Source organism: Balaenoptera acutorostrata, chromosome 5 (genome assembly GCF_949987535.1).
Source record: "Balaenoptera acutorostrata chromosome 5, mBalAcu1.1, whole genome shotgun sequence".
NCBI classification, from domain to species: Eukaryota; Metazoa; Chordata; class Mammalia; order Artiodactyla; family Balaenopteridae; genus Balaenoptera; species Balaenoptera acutorostrata.
The window spans coordinates 76,730,759-76,758,129 of record NC_080068.1 but is presented as its reverse complement, the minus strand read 5'-3'; the positions used below and the strand labels follow the sequence as shown (position 1 = coordinate 76,758,129).

At 43.7% G+C, this 27,371-nt stretch overlaps 1 protein-coding gene across 1 annotated transcript; it reads right to left on the bottom strand.

Moving 5' to 3' along the window:
- Window positions 1-563: 563 nt before the first annotated feature.
- Window positions 564-27,371, bottom strand: BEND4 (BEN domain containing 4). The gene is made up of 5 exons (XM_057547187.1): window positions 26,888-27,371; window positions 19,122-19,688; window positions 9,321-9,412; window positions 4,541-4,781; window positions 564-781 (listed from the first exon to the last, which is right to left on the bottom strand). Exons 1-5 carry the CDS (start codon window positions 27,369-27,371, stop codon window positions 564-566), a joined length of 1,602 nt encoding a protein of 533 aa, XP_057403170.1.

The following is a 27,371-nucleotide window of genomic DNA, read 5'->3' as shown; positions in this document are numbered from 1 at the left end:
GGCTCTGTCAACGTAGACACAGCATGCAATGTCACCTATCCTATGTCTTTGCTGAGAAGTATAAATTCAAGTCTTTGGAAAACATAAAGACAACTTATTTGAATTAAGTTAAGAGAATGCTTATTCCCTGTCCCTTAAGATAACGCCATGTCTCTACCTTCTCCCATGGGCAGGAACACTAACCCAATCTCTGTGGGGACCAGCTCTGCTCAGGAAACAGAGCTGACTTGAAGATTTCAGACAGGTGACCAGGAGCTCACCTCTCTTTCCTCACCCTCACCGTCTAACTAGTCATCATTTAAAATCAATTGTCATTTTTTCTTTGTATAATGTAATATTCTGAAAATCTCTGTAGGCTCCATAGACTTCCCAAACAACCCTAAAATGGGTTTGTACTAGGAACTGTGGCAGTAGGTCAAGAGTTAAGGTTTAGGATGTGTAAACCTTAACTCTGTTAGGATGTGACAGAGTGACATGCTTTGGATTCTAAAGTGATGGTAACAGAACATTCACAACTGGAACTCTTGAGAGGACCGGCTGCTAGTGTGGAAAGATTCTGTCCACTAATCACCAGACCCATCCTGGGAATTTTTACTGAAGACTTCATCCTGGGAAGCCTGGTGATCGATCCCTTCATAAAATGAGCCTCCGTTGTGCAGGAAAGTCCCCACTGCCCGCCCCTGCCGGGCGTGACCCACGGCGTCACTGAACACTTTGTTTATCTGTTCCTCTGAGGGCATCCACCAGTCGGGGTTGGAGGTGCAGTGCATCCTAATGAATTCTGTGGGAACACACACAACAGTAAAAAAAAGAGAGAGAAAAACAGCTGGTTTTGGCAGCGAATGATAGGAAGGCTGCTTAAACTTTAACAGAAGCTCTGTAAGAAAAGCTTTATGGGACATCCAATGTAATGCCATGATGATGTCACTTATCAGACCCAACTTACGCCATACACATTTTCTACTCAGGTGCAGAAGTAAAAGTTACATAAGTGAGAGTGACCCCTCTAAGGCACGATTGCTATGAAAGGTAAATTTGATTTGTGAGGCGTGGTATGCACCATGCTTGGTAAAAAAAAGTTAAGAGTACATTTCAAAACCCTGTTGTTAACGTGCTCACATTTTTAGAATGTTAACTATCCTCAGAAGCACAGCAAATATCATTAGATGGTATTCTTCAACCAGCTAATGATTTGTAGATTAAGTGCAAAAAAATAAAATCTCAATGAGTAAGAAATTGCCTAAGTTTTGGTTCAGAAGAGGTTTTCACATTCTTAAAATGTTACTATAGGCTATACTTTATTTCTCTAATTGTGATATCTATAAGTGTACGGACAAATATTTTTTAGATGACTTTTCCTCCAAATATTTAATATCACCAGAAAGCAATTAGCGTGCCTGGAAGAAAGAATATACAAAAAGTAGCTCAGACTCCAATGAAACAAACTCGGCCTCCCTTGGGTTGAGCTCATATTAACCCTTCCTCTATCTTCTCAGGGAGTCAGGGAACATGTATAGTTCCTACACAGCTATTTTAATATGGACATCTGTAAACTGAAATGAGCATTCTGGAAAAAGTTCTAAGTCAAACTGTCTTTTTTTTCACAGCTGACTGAAAGTTCAAGGTGACTGCCATTTATACAGCGTTTCTTCGCCAGCACTGCTCCCTCTACAAGACAATGGTTCTGGTTGTAGGACTGGATTTGCCTGAAATTTATTTGTGAAATCCCGACCCTATCTGCCCATAGAAGCTGATGCTTTTAAGTACTTGGACCAGAAAAATCCCATGAACTGAGCTGTGCCCATCTTAGCAGAGACGCAGGGGCAACCCCTTCAACTCCATGCCTGAGGGGAAAGACTCATTCACCTCGCCTAAGTCCCAGCCCTAGTGGCCTTCCTTGGGGAGACAACTGTGTTTATTCAGCTCCTCGCCCTGGAAAACTGTCAGGAACCAGATGGCTTATGCTGGGGTACAGGCCTAGGAAACACCGAAGGATGCTTTTCAGACCTAGGTCATGGTCATTATAATGCTGAGCAGAGACAAAGGAGGTATTCTGGGACCACGAGTGCTCAAATATCGAGTCCTCTCCCTATTATTTTCCTTGCATTCACATCTATTCATTATGTAAGCAAATCATCTCCAGCCAGGCTACCAACTCCAGAATTCAGGCATTCTGTTTTCTATTCCTCTCTGTCTTCCTCAAGCTCCCTACCTCATGTGTTCAGTAAGTATTCAATAACTGTTTCCTCTCCCTATTATTTTCCTTGCATTCACGTCTATTCATTATGTCCGCAAATCATCTCCAGCCAGGCTGTCAACTCCAGAATTCAGGCATTCTGTTTTCTATTCCTCTCTGTCTTCCTCAAGCTCCCTACCTCATGTGTTCAGTAAGTATTCAATAACTGTTTAAGTAGCTTATCTCTATCCAGATTCCCCACTCTCATATGAACACAAAGAAATGAAAGACTCCAAGTATCCACGAGAGGAAATCAAGGCTAATTGCTGAGGGTGCTGCAGCCCGGCCACTCTAAGAATGTGCTGCTCTGTGACACCTCCCACCTCCTCCCCCTCCTCAGTGCCCACTGCTGCAACAGGACTTTCCCTAACATTGTGCCCGACTACCACAAGCTAAGAGTAGAGCTCATTCTGTTACACGGATATGAAGCATCCTCACATCATTGACTCCTCCTTCCTTCCGGGGTCAAACCACCCTGGGGACAGGCCAGCCTAGAATTTGATTTCATTCCCCGAAGCACCCTGCTTTCCATCCCTCAAGTGTCCAACTGTCTGAGGCTTCCTTGGCTATTCTAATCTTGCTGACCACAAGGATGTCCACCCTGGGAGTCAGCGAGCATAAACCTGCAGAAAGGGCATCCCATTTAGGTCACAGGAAGGCCCCAGGATTTCAGCCTTTGGGACAGACATAAATGCTCTAACCAGCTGCCCCTGACACAATTAGCAGTTCTTGCCTATGCATTCTCCACCCATGGGCGGGTGGAAGCCTGTGGGTCCTGCCCAGCTCTCCCTGCTGGAGAGTACACATTCTGGTCAGGCAACCTGGGCTGCATCGGTGTCACAGGGGGTCCCGCAGCATTGACACTAGTGCTTTGAGATGTATATTAATCCCTCAGTTTCACTGACTTGCTTGTTAAAATATCAATTGTTTAACAAGGATTTCTGGAAAGGGATACCTTGGTGAGGCCCCTTATCCTGATTCCCTTGTAAGCCTCAGGGCAACTTCCAGAGTACTCGCGGAGCGGGCTCTCAGGACAGCCCCCAAGCTCACCACGGCCTCTGCTGCCTCCATCTGCTCTGATGACGCTGGGGAATAAAGGAAACTGTGGCTAGTTTGCTAAGACAGCCCCTGGAAATTTCCATCGCCCAGTCACTCTAAGTAAGTAGAATTTTCAGACTGGCCAGCAGGGGGTGCTCCAGCACACCTGTGCTGAGTTAATACCGGTGTTTTCATTCTAGGTGGTTTTCTCAAGTCTAGGCCACCAGCATCAATCACCTGGGGTGGTCGTGAGGTGCAGTGATGCATGCCTCACCTGTCTTCACCCCAGACCCGCTGAATCAGAAGTTCAGGGTGGGTCTGGGGATCTCCGCTACTAACAAATACTACACAGGCACCTTAGGCACGCTGACGGTCACTGTGGGCATGCCCAGAGGGGTGTAGGAGTGAGTGTCCCTTCTGATGACTAAGGCCTTATCAGTGATAAGGTTTTTTCACTGTGATTTCTTCACCAGGAAATATTTCGATCCCTGTCCAGAGTAAATCATTATTGTCTTTCCAACCAATAAAATCACTCTTGAACTGTACAGGTTAACATTTGAGCTATCTGATATGGATTTTTCAGGTGTGAATGCGCTTTTGTTGGCACTATAATGTTTCCACTTGTCTGTGTTTATTTATTTGCACCCACTGAATCAACCGTATCCACCTCCTTACCCTCTGCCTGGCCTATCCACAGTGTGGATCAGCTACAAAGTAATCAGCTGTTAATGCTGAGGAAGTGGTATTATCTGAGTAGTACTTGTTAATACAGAAACTTTAAAAAAACCGAACAGGATAAAATCTGAGTGGGCGAGAAATACTTTAGGCCTAAGGAAAATTAACTCTAAATACATTTAAGGAGTCGGGGCAAGTATTCTCGAGAAGGTAGCTAGATTGGGGGAGGGCGTCATAGGCTGCAAATGAAATTGGGATAATGGTTGAGGTTCCTCGGCTTCTTTTCCTCTGTGCTTTTCCCCAGTGCTCCAGTTCTGCTGGAGGTTGCCTTTCCCGGGCAGCAAAGAAAATCTGAACTTAAAGCGTGAAACATGAGGTGCTATGCAGTGCTTATGTGCCATTAAGTGCTAAAGCAAACGAAGAATTTTTAAAGAACTTCTTGATACCAAGGAGATGGGCCACATGAAGCCTATAACGTCTCAGCGGAAAAAAACCCCAAATACAGTAAAGGCTGGACACTCGCACGGGGCAGCTACAGCCAATGCGGTGAAATGAGATCACAGATGGACACTGAGTGGAAGGATGCAGTACCTCGGAGGCATGTTACTTTAACTGGATCCAGAGGGCGTCTTTCAGGACCTGTCTCTCCTGACTGCACTGACCTTTTCCTTTTCCCAAGGCCGCATGAGTACTTAAGCTCATCGGTCGTGAAAACAAATCTGATGAGGTATCGAAGGAGCCGCCTCCCGTCTTTCTTTGAAGAATTTACAGCCTCGTCCCACTGTTTGCTCGTTATGTAGACAGGATAGTTGTTCAACAGCTGCTTGCTTCCCTGGAAAAGCGAAATATTTTCTCATTACCTACTGAGCCGGCCGGCCAGCCAGCAGCCCAGGCGATCTCCATTTCAAAGGCGAACGTGCTTTTTAACCAAGTGGCTATACAGACAATGAACCAGGTACGGAAGAGCACAAGTAATTGCTCACACTCAGAACGGGCACTTTTCAAATTACATTTGCATTTTCTATAACAAGAGCCAATGAGGTATAATGAACACCTTTGAAAGAGGAGCTATTTATAACTTGCATTTTAACAGGTAGGTTAAAATGTGTCAAGATCCAATGACAGGGAACACTATTTAAATATAACCTGTAACTTTCCTTTTCAATCTATTAAAATATGCAAAAATGACTTTGAAGAGTGTGATCAAACAGGTCTCTTCATCCTTTGGTTGGCGGTTAAGTACTTTTAGAAATGATGCTGGTGGGCTACTTCCATAAGGTATTTTTTTGCGTTTCATGCACCTAGTATCTGACAGACATTGTATTTCAGTGGAAACAACATTAAAAAGTGAATTTTAAAGAGGGGGAATCGTGGAAACAGAAAAAAATAATCACTAATAATAATGCAAAACAAGTTTCCTCAAATTATAGCTTCTGCAAATGCCACTATGTCAACTCAAAATTTTTCTTACTTTTCACCTTCATAATTTATGTCTGCTATAAAATTCCCAGGCTAAATAGTTGCAGTGGGACTAATTATAGGAATTTCTGTAACATTTATAAGCCATGTTTAGTCAATTGCACCTACACAACCATTATTTTAGTTCTGGTTGTCCATAAAATTCTACAGTCCAGGACAAATTAATTAACACATGATCTCAGTTTTAATGTACTTCTTCCCCAGTAATTAAGGTGTACAAAATAAAGAAGGGAAACTCACTCAGTTTTACAACTCTGCAAATTTACTACAGGTTATAAATTTGGCAGTATTTGGAACCGATAGGTTTTAATTTTAAAAAGTGCTCTGTTCAGTTAAGCTCTGAGAAGGGCAAACGGTATAGGAGCCAACAGGAAAGAAAGAGGCAGCAGGTATGGCTATGAAACTGTGACTGAATTATACCCATGGAAACTCATCACCACAGCATTCATACTCCCTTGAAATAGCAGGAGTGTGACTTTGTGTCCTTTTTAAGGGAAGCAGCTGAGGGAGGTGGTTTGTGGTTTGAATTTACAGTCAGCCTGGGTTTGAACTAAATCTTGGTTCCGGGTTTTATTTGTTGTTTCTTGAGCAAATTACTTTAACTTGTTGGACCAAAGTTTCCCCATCTATAACATGGGAAGAACTAAATTATCATGGGTTTAAAATACGAGTACTCGGGAGCATAAACCAACCCTTGGCTCTGTGTACTATGTATGATCAAAAGATGGGCAGGAGCCCAGAGGTTCCGAAGGGTCCTTCAGCCCAGGCTGCTGTTTCACGGCAGGAGGGGAGAGATGGAGGGACGACTGGAGTGACGGGCAGTGCCGATGGAGAAGTGAGGATGAGAGATGTAAAACCGAGGTGGTCAGGCAACCAATCCACTGAGCCGGGGTATGGGGGACTGAGGAGTGAAGATGATTCCCAGGTGAAACGGGGGTGTCCTCCACAAAGATAAGGAACAGAAGGTTACGGCTGGGGGGAGGAGGAGGCAGATAGCAAAGGAAGAACAGTGCCTGACATATACTAGGTGCAATGAACAACCATCGGGTGACTGATGCGGTAAATACTACCGCGGCTGGCACGGAGCAGACACTCAATGCCGGTGGCTACAATGAACAGCTCTTACTTTTCTTACTTTTCTTTAAACTTCTGTGGTACTGGGACATTGAAGAGCTTCTACTGTGTATAAATTGGCAAAGTTAAAGAACTTTAAGGAGAGCACCGAAGACAAGAGGCCATTAAAAAGGGCTACTAAGGACAGAGGCCTTCCACCATCCTTAATTTGAAATCATCCTCTTGGTCATTGTCTCTGTAAGTATGCTTGTCAGCCTTACAAAAGGAGACCGTGCAGCTAGTTTTCAAACCTTTTATTTATCGAACGCTGTATGTTTCAAAAACAGCTTTCCCTCGGGTGTGTGAGCTCATCTGGCAAGCCAGGATGCCCGTGGCTGCTTGGCCAAGAAGGTTAAATCCTCTCCCAAAGTCTCACAAGTCAAAAGGCACAGCTGGGGACCCTGTCCCCAAATTCAGAGCTGCCCCTAAAACAAGAGCTGAGGCTATTTCCAGATGGGAGGTACTTGAGATGAGAGAGCTGGCAATCCAGGGAAGGTGTCCTCTCCAAGCTTGAAAGCATCCACTCCTACAGAAGAGCTCAAAAGCTCTTCCAAAATGTAGAAATACCATTTGGAGGTCATTTTCAAGAAAGAAAGAAAGGGAAGGAGGGAGAGAGGAAGGAAGGAAGGGAGGAAGGGAGGGAGGAAGGGAGGGAGGGAAGGAAGGAAGGAAAGAAGGAAGGAAGGAGTAAGAGAGAAAGTCATTTATAGCCCCAAACAACTCAGACTGCTCTCTGTGTTGTGGGTGAGGTTACCCATGCTGTTTCAGCACAGCTAATAGAAATCAAATGTGATTGAATAATACGACTGAGAAGATGCTCATTTGCCTGAAATGACGATAAAAATAATATAGTAATAACGATGATGATGAGTAATAAAGGTTTAAATAGTCCTATCTGGAGGAAATGTAGATATTTCCCTTATTTTTATATTTTTATAGAATTCTCTTCATATTAGCCACCAAAAGGGTACTGGTGACCTATACCAACTCTGACCTATTGTCAAGTCACTTTGAACAAACCAATTTGAACAGCACTTATTTAATGTCTTCATAGAGTCATATCCAGATGGAAGACGGAGGTGTATATTAACTTTTAAGTAAGTTCTGATTTAGTCTCATGAACAATGTGCTCTGTGAGCACAGAGGGGTGTGGCAATCAGGAAGAGCTTCTGGAAGAAGTGGGCTTTTCAGATGTGCTTTTTGTATAGTAGAAATGTCAAGCTAAAAAATGTGGACCCGGGACTTCCCTGGTGGCACAGTGGGTAGGACGCCGAGCTCCCAGTGCAGGGGACCTGGGTTCGATCCCTGGTCAGGGAACTAGATCCCACATGCATGGTGCAACTAAGAGTTCCCATGCTGCAACTAAGGAGCCCACGAGCTACAACTAAGGAGCCCGCCTGCCACAGCTAAGACCCGGTGCGACCAAATAAAATAAATAAATTAAAAAAAAAAAAAAGAAAAGAAAAGAAACTGATTGGAAAGACTTTGGGTTTAAAAGAGGGGTCGGTTAAAAAAAAAATGTGGACCCTATTTTAGGGAGCAAAGGATTTTAAGCATGTGACATTTACTTTGGATCTGTATTTTAGAAAAAGTTTTCCAGTGTGGAGCACGGAGAAGAAAGAATCTACTGCAACAGCCCAGGTGAAATGTGATTGAGAGTGAACTAGAGAGAAGAGACTATTCAACGTGACTGTCAGGAATGAGGAAGAGGAAGAGTCTGTGATGCCTCGAAAGTTTCTGCCCAGGGTTGGTGCTGCTTTTATTGAAGAGGAAACAGGAGTGAGGGTGGGTATTCAGAGGAGGCATCGTGAGTTCCACGGGTCAGGCAGTAGGACACAATGGTCTGGAGTCGAGTCCTGGGGACTGGGGTCTAGATCTAGATTTGGGACTCGCTAACCCACACATGGTTGATGTTCAGAGAGAACGTAACTGAGCAGAGAAAGGCAGTGGAGAGATGAAAGATCAAAGTCCAGAGGACAGTGGTTGGAAAACTCCTTAAAGCTTAATAAGAAAGGGACGGGGAACCACAAGAGAGTCCTGACACAAAGGCCCAGAGAAAGGGAGCACCTGGAGGAGGGGTGAGGCCCTGTGGATGACGAGGGCTGGAAAATGGGCCGCTGGACGGGACAACTGGGAGAGTAGCAGGGTGGGGGGCTCTTGCAGACCATTCGCTGAGTAGTGGAGGTGGAGCCGGATTACGGAGGCAGGGGAGAGCAAATGAGAACTGAGAGTGGAGCAATGAATATACACCAGTCTTTCAAGTGTTTAATCACGGAAAGAATAAGGTCCCCATTCACCAAATGCCTTCGATGATGCGCACTGGGTATGCCAATGGGGACAAGACCTGGGCCCATCCTTCAAGCAGCGGGATGTGTCGTGGTGTAGGATGAAGGTGCCGATAGGATGCTTCGGGTGATGGAAGGAGAAAGAAAAGATAATCATTGAGGGACGGAGGGAGAATCAAAGGAGGGCTGATTTTCGGGGTGGGAAGACTTGGAACAAACACTGGCTCTGCCTGAGGGAACGGCACATGGGTTCTCTGTGCCAAAAGAACGGGGGGAGACTTGCTCACAGGATTTAAACTATTTCTTTTTCTCCCCCTCAGAGTACAGAGTTGAATCTTCATGATGCATGATCTTTCTCCGCAGGATGTATACTCACCCATAAACCTCAGAGTCAAACATGTATTTTGCTAGCCAATCTGTTCTGGTATACATATACATGGGTAAACTACCAAGATGCTTCACCTTAAGGAAATTCCAAATGGAATGAGACCTACCTCGGCCGGCTGGTCGGCTGGCTGTGGGATCATGAGCTGGTTGTGGTGTTGAAGCACCGTCTTCAGGTAGTCTAAAACGGTCTGGCAGGGCACTGGGTAGAAGAAATTGCAACAATTGCACATTAGCTATTTTGTGCCGGGAAAATAAAAAGCTTTAAGGTTTAAAAAGATTTTTGATGCAAACTTCTAAAAAAAAAGACTCATTTTCTAAAGGAAATAGAATCTTCTCTCATTTGACATCCGTAGTTATTTCAGTTTGTAAATACAGAACAGATGCTACAGTTCGGGGAGAATTTTTAGGCTCAGCACAGCTCACTGAAAACTTTCAAGTCAAACCTACTCTAAGATGAATTTGGGTTAATAATAATGATACCACACTGAACAACTCACAGAGGAGACATGTCTTCTTTGACTCAAGTTGTAACATTAGCACCCGATGGTACTTTTTAAAATTAAAGTGCTGAAAACTTATGTTTCACTGGTTTTAGATCAATGATATAATGCTCATTTGTAGTGCCATTCATTCCTAGTTCTTCAGTAAAGCAGTAAGTCATGCACTTTAGACCTGCTTCCTGACACAGACACACCTGACCATGTAGTTTTTCCGGTAAGTGTCTCACTTCTCCCCTCTCCAGAAACTCACCTGATCTGGTCCAATTCAGATTCGGTTATTATGTATTTCATTAGCTGTTGCACTATTATTTTGTGAGGCACAGTCTTACAGAATCACTGAATAATCACAATAAAACTGAACAGATGTTAACCCAACATAGAGTCTGACATTTTTTTATACCATTGCATAAATAATTCTTATATTTTAAGATTTATATTAGAGCCCTTTCCAGAGTATTAACTAATGGCTTTTAAAGGTCTTGGTAACTTAGTAAATAACCTAACTGATACGAATTATTGCCATTATCTGTCTTGGCTGTGTGTTTTCTTAAGATGTTTTTGTCACATTGAAGAAAATAATAAATATTTAACCTAAACCCTAATTTTAAAGTATCATCACTGAACTTTCTTCACTTTGTTTTTCTCAGCACTTTTTTTTTAAGAGAGCAAACTGAAATTATCTTTATCCCCTGCTAATAGCTCTGGGTTTTTCAGGTGACATCACATTGCAACATAAATAAAAAACTACATCAACATCCTTTGGAAGAATTTGAATGATAAGAAGTAGTAGTAGGTTAGGAAATTTTTCTTCTTGCCAAAAAATATTTTCTTAAATAACATCTTTATAGATTTGTGTCTTACAGACCTGTGTCATAGGTCACTCTTGTATAGTCATTTGAATATATTCTTCAAATTAAAGAAGCATTTTCGGGACAACCACAAGATTGTGCCTTCAACAAAAAGAAGGCACGTGTGTATCAGTTTGAAGTAGGACTTTTATTAAACCAAGGTTTAATAAAACCTGTCAAGTACCTCTAATTTCATCATCCTATTAAAAGACTAACCCACTTTAGAGCCCACCCTGATGTAACTAAATCCTGTGTTTTATTTATAATTCTGCCAGACCTTGCCCAAGTTCCTTTTAAGGGGCACACCTACTGGCCAACAGTTCTATGTTCCGACAGACACTTTCACCCTGGGTATGGCTGAGTAGAGACTCTGAGTCACTGAGAGCTAGAAAATCCACTTTCTAAACCACACCATTTCTGCTAGGGTATGCAATGTTCACCAAAAAGTTTGAGCAAGTTAACTGAATGACAAACAATAATTTCCCACATTACTAGAGTTCCACAAACAAACAGTCTAACCCACTTTACTGATGCCACAGTGAGTGAGAATGAATATTCTGGCAATGGACACGGATTACAGGAAAAAAGCAGACGACCTGAGAAGCTAACGGAGACAGGAAACAAGTTTGCTGTTGAGTTCTGGCTTTTCATTACCTGGGTGGCCTTTGGGACTCCATTTAACTTCTGTGTGTGAGTCCCTTCTACACATTGCTGAAAAGAAGGATCTCGGTAGCAGCAATGCAACTGTGTATATGTCACTGCTTTTCCAAGTGACATGTGAGAGGTGTTACTCTGAATTTAGTTTGGAAGTTTTAGTAAAATTTGTAAATACTCACTGACTGATTAAGATTTGAATGAAACTTCTTCTGATACTTTATCCATATTTTACACATGTTTAGGGAAAAAATGTTTAAGTGAAGCACAAAAATGCTTACAAAACTGAATATTCAGTGTGACCTCAACCATGTTAAAAATAATTATGTGCACAGAGAAGAGATTGGAAAGAAATAAACCAAAGTGTTAATAATTAAAAATGATTATATTTTGGTAACAGAATTAGGGCAGTTATTATTACCTTTGTCCTTTATCATCCTTGTAAAAACCAGTTTAAAAAAATTTCTACAGTGGTCATAGATTACAACTACTTAAAAGTTGTTTGAAGAATGTCTCCATGACTGTTATCTCCCCTTCCTTTGCTATATATGACCTTCAGTGTTGCCTGTATAGCCCTGGAAGGGCTTGGAGGACGACTCTCCCATCTCTACGCCCCCAGTATTTAGGCGGCAGTGCTAAGCCCTGAGTGAGGCCGGCTGATGCACACGCGCTGGAAGAAAGTGGAATTTCATGTGCCTTTACTGGCTGTAAGGCTCTCCTGAAGGCAAGTGGGTCCTGTGGGTGGTATCTGGACACAAGGCTGAAGGCCAGGAAGACCGAAGACAAGGCTCACATTTAGCTACTGAATTGACTCTGCACAGTTGGCGGCTGTATTGTCTGAGAGACTCTTAAGTAAGGGCCTTCCAAGGAGAACTGCTCTGATTCTGTTTTTTGCCCATATTAAGGGTGCCTGGGTCTCGAGTACCTAATTTTCCTGGCAGATCATTGCAGTAACATCTTGATCAGTTTCTCTTCTTGTTCCTCAAGCATTATTTAATCTACTTTGCTATATAATTGTTTTTTAAAGACTCAAAACATTTACCTCAAAGTATACCACATACAATTTTATAGGGAGATTGAAATTATTTACTGTCCTCTGACGACCATGCCATCTGTGTGCTTATATCATCAAGTGTCCTATTCATATCGTCTCCGTAAAGTGTAAGTTCCTCAACTGTAAATGTCTAGAAATAAACAATGAGCTTTAAGTGTTACTCAGCCTACAGACGCATGGTAATTCTCTTGATTATCACAATGTCCTGTCTCTGTTTAATTTAATTGACGTGTGTAGCTGCTACAACAGAACGTGCCTGACACTGGGCTGGGAATCGGGGTTATGAGGATGACTGTGACTTAAGTCTCTGTCCTCAAGGACCTTACACAGCCTGCCTCTCCTCGTATCAAGACCCCAGGAGAGACAGACACACAAGGAGTAAAAACTGGCCCTGGTACAGACTTCAACAGAAGCAAGCATGATGTACTACAGCAAGTGGTTAATTCTGCCTGGGAACTGGGGGAGGGGTTTGTTATGGAGGGGTGTCACCTGACCTGGGTACTGATGGATGAGTAGGAATTTCTCGAGTGGGGAAAAGGAGGGTATGTTGGAAGGACAGCAGGAGTTAAGGGAAGACCAGAAGCAAGTGCACGGCGGCTCAGGAATCACAAATTGTCCAGAGGGGTTGGAACACTCGGTGTATGGTGGGAACTGAGGGGCGGGTCTCCAAAAATGAACAGGAAGACTCAGGCAGTGAAGGATGTCACATGCCACACTGAGGGGGCTGGAATTTACTCCATGGGCCAATAGAGGCTTTTCAGCAGTGGGTGACGTGGGCCTTTTCAGTTGGCAGAGCCTGGCATCTGGGGCAGTTGAGTGGCTATCGCAAGAGTCCATGTGGTGAGACAGGCCTGGATGAAAGCAGTGGGGAGAGGGAAGAGGACCCCACACCGGCGGGTGTATATGAGGTGGAATCCAGAGGAGAGGAGGCTGACATCAAGGAGGGAGAGAGATGGTTACGGATGGAACTGAGGTTCCCAACCTGGGTAACTAACTGAATGCTGACCTCTTTACAAGGTAAGACTACCGCCAACAATCTGAGAAAACCACTTAAGATTTCTGTACGATCAGGCACAGGACCATGTCCCTCTCTGTTTCTTAAGGGTGCTCTTTGTTGAGTGCTTCCTGGAACACCTAGCAGGCACTCAGTTGCTACTTAATGAACTTAGTACTTCCAGCCTTCCAGTATTATTAACCTCACCTTACAGAAAGGGGAAACCGAGGCTCAGAATGGTTAAGTAAGCTGCCTAAAACCACCGATAGCAAGCGGCAGGAGCAGAAATCCAAACCCAGGTTTGACTCCAGGGCCATTTTCTTCAGCCCACGCTGTTCCGTGTCCCTCAGTCTCACAACTGCCGCCAACAGTTGTGCTGACTTTTACCAAATTCTGAGTAAAAGAACTCAATCCTTTATTGCTCTCTGTTCCTATCACTTGCTCTAGTTTCTTACTCAGAACGTTCATTCTCCTTAGAACGTGCACATTAAGTATGATCGATATGTTTCTCGGGACCGGAAGTCGACCTGAGCCTTCTCCCAGGGGCACTCCTGGGCACGTGGGCTGGAGGGTGGCACGAGCACGGGACAGCACTAGCACTGTGACACTGCACTTACTCCAAGGGCTTTTTGTTCTTACAAAACTACTTATCCAGAAACGGACACTGATTTACCTCTTTAAAATCTTCATACATAGACTATCCTTACTTAGGATCAGCACTTCGTACGTAATCCAAGGTGAATTCTCTAGTTTGTAGCCTCCTGAGTTGATCCTCATTATTTGCAGGTTCTGGATCTGCAAACTTGCCTACTCGCTAAAATGTATTTGCAATGGTCAAATCTGTATTTGGGGTGCTCTTGCGGTCACTGCAGACTTTGGCTGGTCACTGAGAAATCTGCATTTCCGGAATCACACACTCCCGGCTGAGGTTGAACAAGGTTAACACTTGGCCTGCTCGTTTCAGCCCTCATACGATAACAAGGGTTCTTTTCATGTTCTGTTTAGTACCACGGTTTCTGCATTTTTGTGCTTTTTCTGCTTGGTGATTTCGCTGTTTAAAAGGAGCCCCAAACGGAGAGTTGAAGTGGTGTCTAGTGTTCCTGAGTGCAAGGCTGGGATGTGCTTCAAGGGGAAAATGCATGTTAGATAAGCTTTGTTCAGGTTTGAGTCACAGCGTTGCTGGCTGTGAATTCAATGTTAACCAACTAATACTATATACTAAATAAGGGCTCGTTAAACAAAAACATACTTAAAACGAGGTTTTGTGATTGGCTGACGAAAATGTTGCGACCAGAGGCTCTCGGGAACCGAGGTCTGTATTTCCCCTCAGAGTAATGCTTTGCGGATTCAGTGCTCACGGTGACTTTACAGAATAGAACGACTGCGAATAATGAGAATCGACTACATTTTGAGGGTGGCAGAGGGTAATAAACTAGCTCTGGAGTCAAGAGGCTTCGATTCTAATCTGAGGTCTGCCACAGACTTTACCTGTCCAAGGTTGCAACCTCTTTGTCTGTAAAATGGGAATATTAATTTTTGTTTGGAGTTATGAAGATAAATTGAGATGATCATAAACGTACTTTTTAGAAAGTAGGAAGTTCTTTACTACTATCAACAATAAGTATATCTTCTCTATATTTGGCACTTAGAAAACTTCAAGGTATTTTTAATGTGTCATAATTATTTTACTTTGGAAGTTATTATTTTTTAAATTTTACTGAAGTATAGTTGATTTACAATGTTGTCTTAGTTTCAGGTGCACAGCACAGTGATTCAGTTTATATATATATATATATATATATATATATATATATATATATATATAATATATATTTTTTCAGATTCTTTTCCCTTATAGCTTTTTACAAAATATTGAGTACAGTTCCCTGTGCTATACAGTAGGTCCTCGCTGATTATCTATTTTATATATAGTAGTGTGGAAGTGATTTTTTAATTACCATACAGTATTTTATATTTCTAACACCCACATTTTATCATATTTTTAAATCTCTGAACTTGGTGTTCAAAGATAATTATAATGTGCAATTACGATTTGCAGTGTTCTTTCTTCTTTCTTAGTGGAACATAAAGTGTTGGTGTGTCTTACATTCAATGGGGGCTTAAATTAGATGAAATATGGTATTTTATATCCACCCTCCCTTATGAGTTCTCTTCACCCAGTGCTGACTGCAAGCTTTCTAAATAAATGTGACTACTCTAACCTGACGTCTTCTCCATAGAGAAGTTTGCCCATCACCATTCTTCTTTTCATAACCTCTCAGCTCTTTGTATTCCTGATCCAAATGTCTTCCTTTTGTGACTTCTTTTTCTTTTAACCTATTTTCACTTTCTTTTAAAACATTTAAACTTTTAAACAGACTTTCTATTTTCTAGTATGATAATCTAATGCAAAAGAAAATGTGCTAATGCTGTTTCCTGGGATAAAATTTTTAATTGCCTATATCTGCAGCTAACTCTGGAAAGTAAGTTAGACAGCACTTTCTAGAAGCCCCTTGTTTGCATGTAGTTGATAATCAATAAGACTTTGTTGAATGTTTCACAAATAATACAATAAACAAAGGCCCTCTCGGGTGGAAAGAATACCAGAAAGAATACCCCTCCCCAGTCTCTTTCCTTTCGGTGAGGGCTGTCACCTTCCTTTCCCCCTTTTACAGCTGCCCAAGTGAAAGCATTTTTTCCTGTAGACTAATAGGCTCATTTCTTTTGAACTCTCGGTTCAAGAACTGCTCCCAGGGCTTCCCTGGTGGCGCAGTGGTTAGGAGTCCGCCTGCCGATGCAGGGGACACGGGTTCGTGCCCCGGTCCGGGAAGATCCCACATGCCGCGGGGCGGCTGGGCCCGTGAGCCACAACTACTGAGCCTGCGCGTCTGGAGCCTGTGCTCCGCAACAAGAGAGGCCGCGACAGTGAGAGGCCCGCGCACCGCGATGAGGAGTGGCCCCCGCTCGCCGCAACTGGAGAAAGCCCTTGCACAGAAACGAAGACCCAACGCAGCCAAAAATAAATAAATAAATAAATAAATTTATTTAAAAAAAAAAAAAAAAAGAACTGCTCCCAGGTATAAACGCTTTATTTCAGGGGGGGAAAAAAAAAAAAAGAAAGAAAGAAACTGGAATCTCAGAGTTGCTCAACAGCCTGACTCTGGAGAGAGAGGGAAGTGCCTGAGGAACACTGCCCCGGAACTGACCCACTGCAGGTGCCCCCATCATCTTGTTCACCTTATTTCCTCTGCTAACTGCTGCACGCTCCTCTCGCCTTTGTACTCAGCCATCCTGCTTGGCTGTAAGAAGAGGGATCCTACAACATACGGGCAGATTCTACAGGAAGAAAGCCCCAGGTCCTTCCATGGAAATGTACGGCCTCTAGGATAACAGAGGCCCACTGGGATCATTGGGAAGCACCGATACTGCTTAGGGAAAATCGATCCCAAATCTCACAGGAAAGTTACTGCTTGCAAAATATTCTTGTTACGTGCAAAACCAGAGTATTATTGCTGTATTTTTCTTCATATGGATAAAAGTAACAGATTCCCCCCGGCCCCGCCCACACCAAAGGCATAGCTCGTAGAATGCCAAAGTGGATTCTTGGGTGACCACCCACAGTCTGGTTTGTTGTGTAGCTGAAGATGGAGGTTGGGAGGTGAGGAGGGCAAGAGGGCAGTGATGTCTCTCTTTGATTCAAGTCTTTCATCTCGAGGGGCACTTTCAACCTGACGCCCAATACTAAGGTATCCCTAGGTAATGAATCCATGAGTTAAGTAATCACAAATAGCTAATCTTTCCTGCATTTCACACTATTTTTTTTTCTATTCATAATTGACAAACTGATTTTCATCTATATAGTTGAATTTCAGTATGGATTATTTAAAGCAATCATGGCTCTCCACGTAGAATTGGTTCAAGTTCATGGAGGGGACTCTTTACAGTAACAGTGGTGGAATGTTTACAGTAACAGTGGTGATCATTAGCCTAATTTCAACAACTGTCATTCAATGTCTGACCATCAAGAGGACTCAAGAAATTGCCGCATTTTCGTCTTTCTGGGAAGCAGAGAAGGACAATGATTAGTGCAGGCCAGCAATGAGTTATCCCTGACACAGACATTTCATCTGTACAGATCCAGGAAACAAGAGGTGGACTGAACCCCAAATTTGCTTGGTAAGTTTACCAAGGACAGACGGCTCACCAAATATTTACGATTAGGGATTAGGCAATAATACTCTGGACATTTGTGTCACCTGTCCTTGCACTCTGAAACTCTTCCCCACAGTTCTGAACGGCTGATGTAATGATCTGCAGTTGGCTGATCTCCAGGACACTATGTTCTCCCCTAATGAAAGAGGACGAGTGGGGAGTAAGATGCAACATACCCTTTTGGGGGTAAAACCAATCGTTAACATAATTTATGAAACTGTGAAAGCTGTAAAATCCCAGTGTGTTAGCTGCACCCGTATCTCTTTGACTTGGAGAAACCAGTAGCGCTCTGGTTCCACTGCATTCTTCTGGGTCCTGCCCGTCTCTCTGCTGCAGTCAGATCCTGCCTGGCAGGGAAAACGCCAAGACACTGCATCTAACCCCAGGGCTCAAACGTAACCACAGAGAATGGATTTACTTCACCTCTTGCTTCTCTCCCACAACTGCACTCAATCTAATTCCAAAACATTCTGAGCCAAAACCTCAGCTCTATTTGGGCAATTCTCTTAAAATGAAAGGACAGAAGGAAAATAAATTTCTGATTTGGCAATTCTAATAAGCAAATGGGTAACTCTCTTCAACACTTCCTTCTTTTTACATCAGCTGCCAACTTGGGTGGTGCAAAGACATCGAGTTAGGAAAAGAACATAATTTCTATTTCTATTTATGGATCAGCCTTAAAAATTTTAAATATATTATGTATGCTTTATTTTGAACATATTAGTATGCAAGTATATGTATGTAAATAACCAATGAATGTGTACATTGGTAGATACACGCTCAAAAATTTTTATCAATGGGCTGCATGATTAAAAAGGTCTTAATGTCTTTTATAAGCCACAGACATGCAGGAATGACCTCAAAGATATAGGCAAAATCAAGAGCTTTCCAAATAGGGGAAAAAATGGCTTTGCAACCCAGAGAAGACCTTGCCATAAAGATGACTTCACTACTCTGCAGATCTAGTGTCTGTGCGAGGCGGTAAAATGCCTCATGTTTAGCCAGGAGCACAGCTAGTTTGTGACCAGCCTAATAACTGGTCTGTCTTTGAGCTACTCCTTTTAGTTTACAGTTGCATATTAACTTTAAGGGGGAGTTTGCATGCTAAAAAGAGACCATGCCTGTTGAAACTTAACAAGAAAGGGGAGAAATTAGTGGAAGAGAAGAGACCATTTGTTCTCTGAGCCCTGCCTCTGTAGATATCATTTCATTTTAATTTCTATCATGGACTAATAAAACACATATATCAAAGTCTTTAAAAATACAAAAGCCATTTTAAAGGAACAAGGTCACTTTCTGAAGAAAATTCAAGCTCACAGCACCTGGCCTATTTCAATCTCATTGCACTACATCTAGGAATCACTTTTGTATCAGTGGAGACATCTTTTAATAGGACCACAGTTTTCAGGCCTACACCCCAGAAGACTGTGGCTTAAACGTTGGACAAGGCTAGTGGCTCATCTTGAAATTTCTGTTTGGCACTGGTAGGCTAAAACTGTGCATGCCTGTTTTTCCAACTTTTCTACATCGCCGGCCCAAACAACAACAAAAAGCCACACGTACATGCACGCATACATACATACATGCAGATGGGACACGGGAAAGGAATGAGTTGCAGGTGGCTTGCAAGTAACAGGGCAGGGTACCTGGGATGCTCTCTAACTTTCTTCTGAGCTCTTCATTTTCTTGTTGCAGTGAAATCACCTCCTGCTCCAGCTCTTGGCATCGAGGACAGTAGCCCTCCTCTTCCTCCTCTTCTTCTTCCTCAGGCAGCGTAGAAGAGGATGGGTGACCGTGGGATTCGGATGTCGCTGGGGAGGTCCAGCCACCTAGTGTGTGCACGGGGGACGTTGCTAGAGGATCCACATCCGCCAGGTGGCCATACTCACTGACCGAGGAGGTGTTTGCAGTCGGAAAGCTCCCGGAGAGCAGGTAATTTTGCAGGGAGTCAGTGAAAACCCTCAAGAAGGCAGAAGTCTGTTGTTTCCTTTGCATATATTGCATCTCTATGTCTACATTGTCTGAGGTCTGACTGTGGACCCCTTTGCCAACAGGGCACTGCTCCTGTCTTTCAGCGTAACTTGAGCCTTCCTGCTTTACGCAAGAAATCATGGATTGAGAATGGCTGGAGTCCAGAAGCTTTCCTCCACAATTCAAGAGGCTAAGGACTCGGCTGCATTGTTGAGCAAAGGCGTCCAAGATCATACGACTCTCTGAAATACAAGAGAAGACACGTCAGAGACTGACAACCAAGACAAGGGACAAGTAAGGTCCTCGATCTAGAGTTTAGCATTAAAAAAATGTCAAAAACATGGACTTCTACTCTCTGCTACACACACAGGTGACATGGTGAATCCACTTCTAAGAGGACGCATAGCTTCCTGCTGCTCTGTGACTGGTGGGGCGCCTGATGAGCTATACCCCTAACTTGACTCTGGGAAATGGCTGGAATGCGAGACTGGGGCACCGGATAGAGACTCCCTCTCCGTGGCATTAACTGGCCTGCACAGGTCTGAACTAACACCTTTGGCTTCATTAATATCCTCGCTCTAATGAATCGAGCCAGCCCTGCAGACTCAACTCCTCATTGACAGGAGGGCTTACAGCAATCATTACGTCTATTTCTGGAGTGCCCTCATGCCCTTGCTATTAATCAGCTGATACAATCCCTGCTGAGAGTACGTTGCTCCCAGATGCAAAACGGAGAAGAACGATAAGCCTTTTTGAGGAGCTCACTAAACGTCTAAGGTAAAACAAAGAGTGGGCCTACAAGGCAAACGACGAGGAGCCCCGAAGCAAGACTGTGTCATCCAACATCTGTGTTCACCATTCTTTTACTTTATCTGCTAACATAGATTTCTTGTCAAGGCCAATGTTTAGCTTGATCTATAGCAGCGTCATCTGAAAAGCAATAGTGCCTCTTCTCAGGGCTTCTCCCACCAAATCTCTTACATGGTATGTGCCGAGAGTGCCAGTTAGTTTCCACAGATGTATTCTAAAGCATATTAACTGTCAATCAGTGGAAAGCAAAAAGCAAACAGAAAACAATCGGTTCACTTCAAAAAGAAAGAAAGAAAAAACCCAATGTCGTGAAAATGTGGTTTAATGTTGTCAGTCTAAGGGGCTTGAAAATTCACCCTAAATGTAAACGTCACAAGAACATTGTCTTCTTTCTGGACCCCCACCCAGAACGCGCTATTTATATCAATAAATACCCACAGAGAGAGAGAGAACTTTTTTAGGGCTTATATAGAGCTATCAGGGTACCTCTCATTTCCTCTCCCACCCTACGCGGAATAATGGCAACAAACAAAATATTGTAGATTCTAGATGCCGATATCCGTTGTTTATGACAGAAATGTAACTAGTCACTTGCTGTCTCTGGAAATGTTGACTAGCTGTGTTTTTTTCTGAGGGGAAAAAAAAAAACCTTTAAAAGTGAAAAGTGGTGAGATGCTTGAGGGCTTCTATGGGGACAACAAACTAGAATAGTTGTGATTAAGAAACTGATTTCTCTAGAAAACCCAGGATGATGACCAACGAAACCAACCTTCAGAAACCTCCAGGTGGTACTTCATCTTCTACTTTGTTTTTTCTTACTGTTCTTCCTGAAGTAACTAAGATATCAGGGGAAGGGGGTACAAGTCTCCTATTTCACTTTTTTAATAAGAATATACATAAAGCCCAGAGCATATAGGAAGCACCTCTCATATCTCCCAGATCTATAAAATGCTCCCATTCCTAAATCTCTCAGGAAAAACGACAAGTCAGAACACAGAGGCCAGTTCTTTTCAGTTCAGGAGAGATTTATAGACTGTATATTCCATGAGTGGACTGGGGTTTGAGGGCCAGCACAGAATCTCAAGAAATATTTACTGAATACATGTGGGGACTCTTATAAATAAATAGAGTATCTTAGTTTACAGCATTTGTACCCTTACCCTGAATCCCACAAATATTAGGCACGGGCCTATTTTTTACACGATTATTTTGAGTACTAAAGGAAGAACTAGATGCCAGGTATAGTTTTAGGCTAGAGCTGATTGATGGGCTGGGAACTTGGCTGAAGTAGCAGCCAAGATAAAGTCGGCTTGCTGCCTTGGAGAAAAAGGGATGTGGATATGGGAAGGGTATTTCGCACACCGAACACCGGAAGTGATGATGACTCCGCCCCCAGCCAGGTGGAAAGGAAGAACTGAGCTCATGATTTGAACCAAAACTTAATGGAGAAAGACTTCAAATAGTTGGGTATTATATCTTACAATGACCAAAACCGAATAAACAAGAAAGTAAACAGTTGAACCATACAAGTGGGGAGGTTTAAGATGCTGCATTCTCATTTCTTTACTCCTGGCTTTTTGTTCTTTTATTAGTAAAATCAAAGGATGATATTGATTGGGGATTCTCAATTCTAGCACACTAGCAGTTTTCATTCATTTAATCCTATAATCCCATTCTAGATCTAAAGTTGTATTTACTGTTTGCATTTTAATCAGAATAGTCCCAATTGATTTACAGCCTATACACCTATAACATAACCTTGATGAAAGGAACAAAATATGAAAGGAAAGGCTAAAACAGAATTGCCTAGAAAGAACTGCTCGAGTGTATTTGTCCAACGTCCTAAGGAGCTCAGTTGTTTTAATCATATTGATAAATCACGTTAGGGTATAGATTTTAAGGGAAAAAAAATCTGATGTAGAGACAAGCATGATTTGTTTTCTTAACTGAAGGATAAACTCGTAATATGCTGAGAAAAAAATCATTATGTAATATACTACATTATGAAGATAATGTATTAAAGTGCACTCAGAATATCAGAGAATAGTTACAATCATAAAACTGTTTATGCCTGCGGTTTTTTCAAATGCTTCATTCTGAATTTGTTCTCAGAACTGATATATGTAAAAATGCCAACTGTAGCCCTAAAGCTGAATTCTCTTCTTTTCACTACCTTATATTTGAATAGTATTTTATGTCAATACATTGAAGAGTATGATGAAAAATATTACTATTATACTTGGTGGAAAATGGCAAATCTTTACACTTAACACACATTGCAGCCAGCAATGCTTCAGCTTTCCATACAGAATATATTTAGAACACAAGTACTGTGCGATGCCCATTATTGCTAAGAAATGGAGAAAAGTTCTGTTTTCATATGAACACGATTGAATGGCCACTGATCCACGATTCTTAACTGAGCAAAGTGTGAACATGTATTTTGAAATTTTTAAACTCCTTTCCCCCCCCGGCACAGAATGTTCCAGTCAAGTGATGGCAAGGAAGTACAAAGTCAACAGTTTATAGAGAGGCTTTAAAACAAGCTAGTTTATCCCTAACTTCTTTAAAATTAAACACCGTAAAATGTTAATAAATCACAATCACAAAGCACTCTAAAATGACCACATCTCTCTAATTTATTTTGCTTTATTGTGCAATCTGTTGGGATCTAATATCATGTTGCAAATTGTGCCTAGTCTGATTCCAGAATCCGAACCCATGTTATTTTTGTAATTAAAAAATTCATTTCTAGAAATTCTTCAGAATTTAAGTGGTTTAATCCATCCTAAATCTGATAAGTGAGGAAGAGGGATGGGAACTCAGCAATGAAACACAGGCTCCCTACTTTAACATCCTTCTTTGTTAAGTAAAGCCTTGAATGGAATTTGCCCATCACAGCAGATCCCCAAGAGTATTCTGTTTCTATGAAGGAGATCACAGTAGTCAAGATTAGTGGTAATCTTTTGATTTTAGCCCACAAAGGGTGAAATATATTAATATTAAAAATGCAGAAGCAGAAAAAAAATTTTTGTGACCTATACTACCATGTATCCATATATTACATCTATCAAAGGATTTGCAACTAGTTCAAAATAGATAATTTCCTTAAAACATTAATATAACTTCTTTTTATGACAGGACTTCATGGCATAGAAAATAGAAGTTAGAAAATGAAAGCATCTTTGGAAGCATCACCCCTGTCTTAAATCAATGAACTACTGTATGTCTTTGAAAAAAATGCCATCCAATTTTTTTTTCCTAATGGCAAATATCAACACAGCAAAACAGGATGCAATTTTTCTAAATAAATAAATCAATGATGTGTCAAAAATTAACAGATGAGTTAATATACTTGGTGCTATCAAAACCAGATGGTGCTTCCTAATATTCATCCTGCTCAGTCAATCCCTGAATATTTTCTGGACCATCGGTATATAAAATAGGATGCTGCTATTTGTGATGGCAAACAAAAGCAATCATGCCTGCCAAGCACATACTATAACAGGCAGCATTTCAGCTCTGCTAGACAGAAAGTAATTAGAATGCTTTTAATGTCCAAAAGAATGATGCTGATAGGCTGCCACAGATGTGTAGATTTATGAATATTTATATGGTGGTTTATAGCTGACACTTTTATCAGTTGAAGAAGATAAAATATCTGCCTGACTCAAAAGCTTGACAGTCAGGTTAATAAAATCTCATTAAAGAGAATGACCTATGCAATTATATAGGATTTATTGTAATTCATTTTTGATTGTACTCTGCTTAAAGATGCAATTTCCCATTTCCTGATGCCAAATTTAGGTTGCATATCAAGATCTACGTGGGTTTTAACTCTAAGCCTCCCACAGAGGAAAAATATGCTTTTAGAACCATGGCATATTACCGCGTTTAAGGAAAATTATACTCTTCAGGAGATTTTATAAGAATGTTGAAAAATCTATTTTAATCATGTATTTCTCCTCTCAATGGTTTATGGCCCCTAATGGCAAATAAGGTTCACGTCAACCCTTTCATCTTTTCACTGCTTTTTCTCTGGACACTCAGTTATCTCTCTTCCATCCTTGACTCATTTCATCTCATCGACGTTTTGACTATTTTCAGTTTACGAGGTGGCCTGAGACCCTGCAATACCACTGTTGTGAGGGTGCAAGAAGCAAATCACCACCCTTACCCCTACCCCACCCAGTGTGCTAGGATGGCTGTCTGTACACACATGCTTATTGGTTCAAAGTGGAACCACTAGTTCCTCAAAGAGCCAATCAGCTCTTCAGGTGACTGTCCCACTGATGGCCACTCACATCACTGTGCCTGTTAAGAGATGGCTTTGTCCCCCAATGATTAATAGTATGACCACAATTCATGATGTCTAGTACTATGGTCTTTTTTTTTTTTTTTTTTTGCCCCTGACCATTTTCCTCACTGCATGGCAGAAACCTACCATTCAATTCCCATCTTTCCAACAAGCATATGGCATCCTGTTCTTGGGGCTATCAAGCCTACCTCTCTAGGACCTCTCTTAAAAAAAAAAAAAAAAAAGCAGCAGCACTGAAAATAAAAGGAAATAAGAAATGTAGGGAGTTGGAGGGGCATCAAAAAGCCCCTTTCCACTCCTTTAGATTCAGTGATATGATTCCACCTGGGGATAGAGACAAACTAAACAGGACATTAGAAGAAACACTGAAAGAGGACATTCAGAACAAGCTAAGAAGGAAACAACAACAAAAACTCCTTATGGATAAAAGAGTGGGGAAACTGCCAGAGTAGAAGGGACCATGGAAAGGATAGCAAGTGACTGGTGCAGAAAAAAGAAATACAGGAAAAATAGCAGGGAAAAGCAAGGTTAAAACTATGGATGAAAATGGAAATGAGAGGGGGCAGATTTATACTGTATTAAAAAAAGTAAAAGACAGAAAGAACGACAGTCAGCAAAGACTGAAAGGAGAAAGCAGGATGAGATTAAAGACTGAACTGGGCGGATAAAGAGGGGAAAAACCCCAATGAACATGGTGGCACTGAGGCTGTGCAAAGGAGTAAGCAAAATATAGAATGTGGAAAAAGGACCCAAACTTCTGAACAATGTAAAGATAAAGGAAGATAAAGCAGAGCCGGGAAATTAAAAGGAGTGAACAAGAAGTAGTATATAAGAAAACCAGACCCCAAGCCCAGAAAGCACACAAACCTCACTAAGAAGGGGGGAAACAAGAAAAATGAGGAAAGTGAAAGTAGGCTAGCCTCACAATGAACATAAAAGCACAGCGGAATAAAAATACAGGAAAAAAACCACACCTCACAAACAATAAGGACATCCACATAAAAACCTCGCCAACATCTCCCAGCCAGTGAGGGATGTGACAGAGCAAGTCTTCACTATAACCTGTAATTAGATTTTCTTTCTCAAAACCAATCCTTCTTGTGTCAAAATATTGACAAACAGAACATGAGCTTAGGCATCTATAACTCATTTCAAGGCAATGCTCCTGTTTTCATTAGGAAAAAAGGAAGCCGTGGATTCACTGATATGCAGAATTTGGGGGGCTCCAAAGTGCCGTAAAAGGCCTGAGCAGGAACTTTTCGTTCGGAGCGGCGGGATACACGGGGCTGCGCGTCCTCGGGAGCAGAGAGCACACTCGGGCGCAGGCCCCAGGCTATGACCTCTCCACCAGCCCGTCTCCCTCCCCGCCGCCGGGCTGGAGAGCCGGCTTTTCTCGGGAGTCGCGTACCCTGGGGTGGGCGCTCCCCGAAAGGCAGTCATTTCTGCGGGGCCCGGGACCCCGCGGTGCAGCAGCGCCCACCCGGCGGGGCCCAGAGCGCCCGGGGTTCCCGGGGCTGGGGGGAGGGGCGGGAGGTCTCCGTCCCTGAAGTCGCGGCCGCCGGGGCGAGCGCCAGTTCCACCCGCGTGGCTGCTGCAGAGGAGCCCCGCGTCCTACACACACCGGCGGGGACTCTGAGGTGGCCGGGGAAAGAGGGGCAGGGAGAGGCAGAGACAGCGCGCGCCCGGAAAAAAGCAGGAAAGCAGCCCTAGGGCCAGCCGCGTGACCGCGACAGAGTGAGCGAGAAAAAGAGGACCAGAGGGCAAATGAGAAGGGAAAAAGAGAAGGAAGAACAAATGGAGGAGAGAGGCAGATAAAGGGAAGAAGCAGAAGGAGAAAGTGAAGCAGCGGAGGGGAAAGGGAGGGCGTCCCCGAGAACCGCCAGAGTAGCGCCAGCTTCTCCCCGCGCCGCCGCCGCTGTCACCCCACGGTGTCCCGCCCCCACTCCCCGCCCGCGCGCCGCCCCCGCCCCGCAGATCGCCCCTGCCGCGCTCCCCGGGCGCCGAGCGGGACGCGAGCGGCGGAGCCACCTGTTAAGAGGCGCGCGCTCCATCGGAAGCCCCGGACGCGGCGGCGGTGAACCTCCAGAAGTTGCTGCCGGCGCGTAGAGGCCTCGGGGGTGCGCTCGGACGCCCCGATGCTCCCTCAGCCGGCTCTGCGCACCTCCCGCTCTCCCCTCCCACCTCCCGCCCCCCCCCCCCCCCCGCCGGGCTCGGTGCGCGGGAGGCTGTCCTCGGTCCCCGGTTCCTCCTTCCCGGGTCCCACCCCTCCCCCCGCCCGTGGCGGGACGGAAAGTTGCTCCCGAGAGTTGGTACCTGCGCTGAGCTCCAGGCTGGCGCCGTTGCCGCCCGCGCTGCTGCTGCCCGCGGCGGCTGCCGCCGGGCCCGAGCCGTACCTGACGACGGCGGCGAAAGATGAGGACGACGACGCGGCGGGGGCCGCGGGCGGCGGCGCTGGGATCCTCAGGTGGCCCTGGGACGCGGCGGGCGTGCAGGACGGAGATGACGACGAGGCGGCGGCGGCGGCCCGGCCGGGCCCGGGTGGGTAAGAGCTCTGCGCCTGGAACTGCTGCGGTGGCGGCGGCGGCTCGCTGCTGCTGATGGAGACCGCGGCTTGCGGCGCGAAGGCCGGCGGGGGCGGCCGCACGTGCGGCAGCTCCACCAGGGTGGGTCGCTCGTAGCGCTTGGCCAGCGCCGGTCTCTTGCTGGGGAATGTCTTGAGGACGCTGTAGGGGCCGCGCTGCTTGTAGATTTTGGGGACGCTGGGCCCCTCTTCCGCCGGCTGCATCTCCTCCTCCAT

Excerpts from the sequence above, each read along its gene's own strand:
- BEND4 (XM_057547187.1), bottom strand. The coding sequence starts at position 27,371 with ATGGAGGAGGAGATGCAGCCGGCGGAAGAGGGGCCCAGCGTCCCCAAA. Across the intron at positions 19,689-26,887 it reads CAGCCTGGAGCTCAGCGCAG|AGAGTCGTATGATCTTGGAC; the intron begins GTACCAACTCTC and ends CTTGTATTTCAG. Across the intron at positions 782-4,540 it reads TAAAGTAACATGCCTCCGAG|AATTCATTAGGATGCACTGC; the intron begins GTACTGCATCCT and ends GTGTTCCCACAG.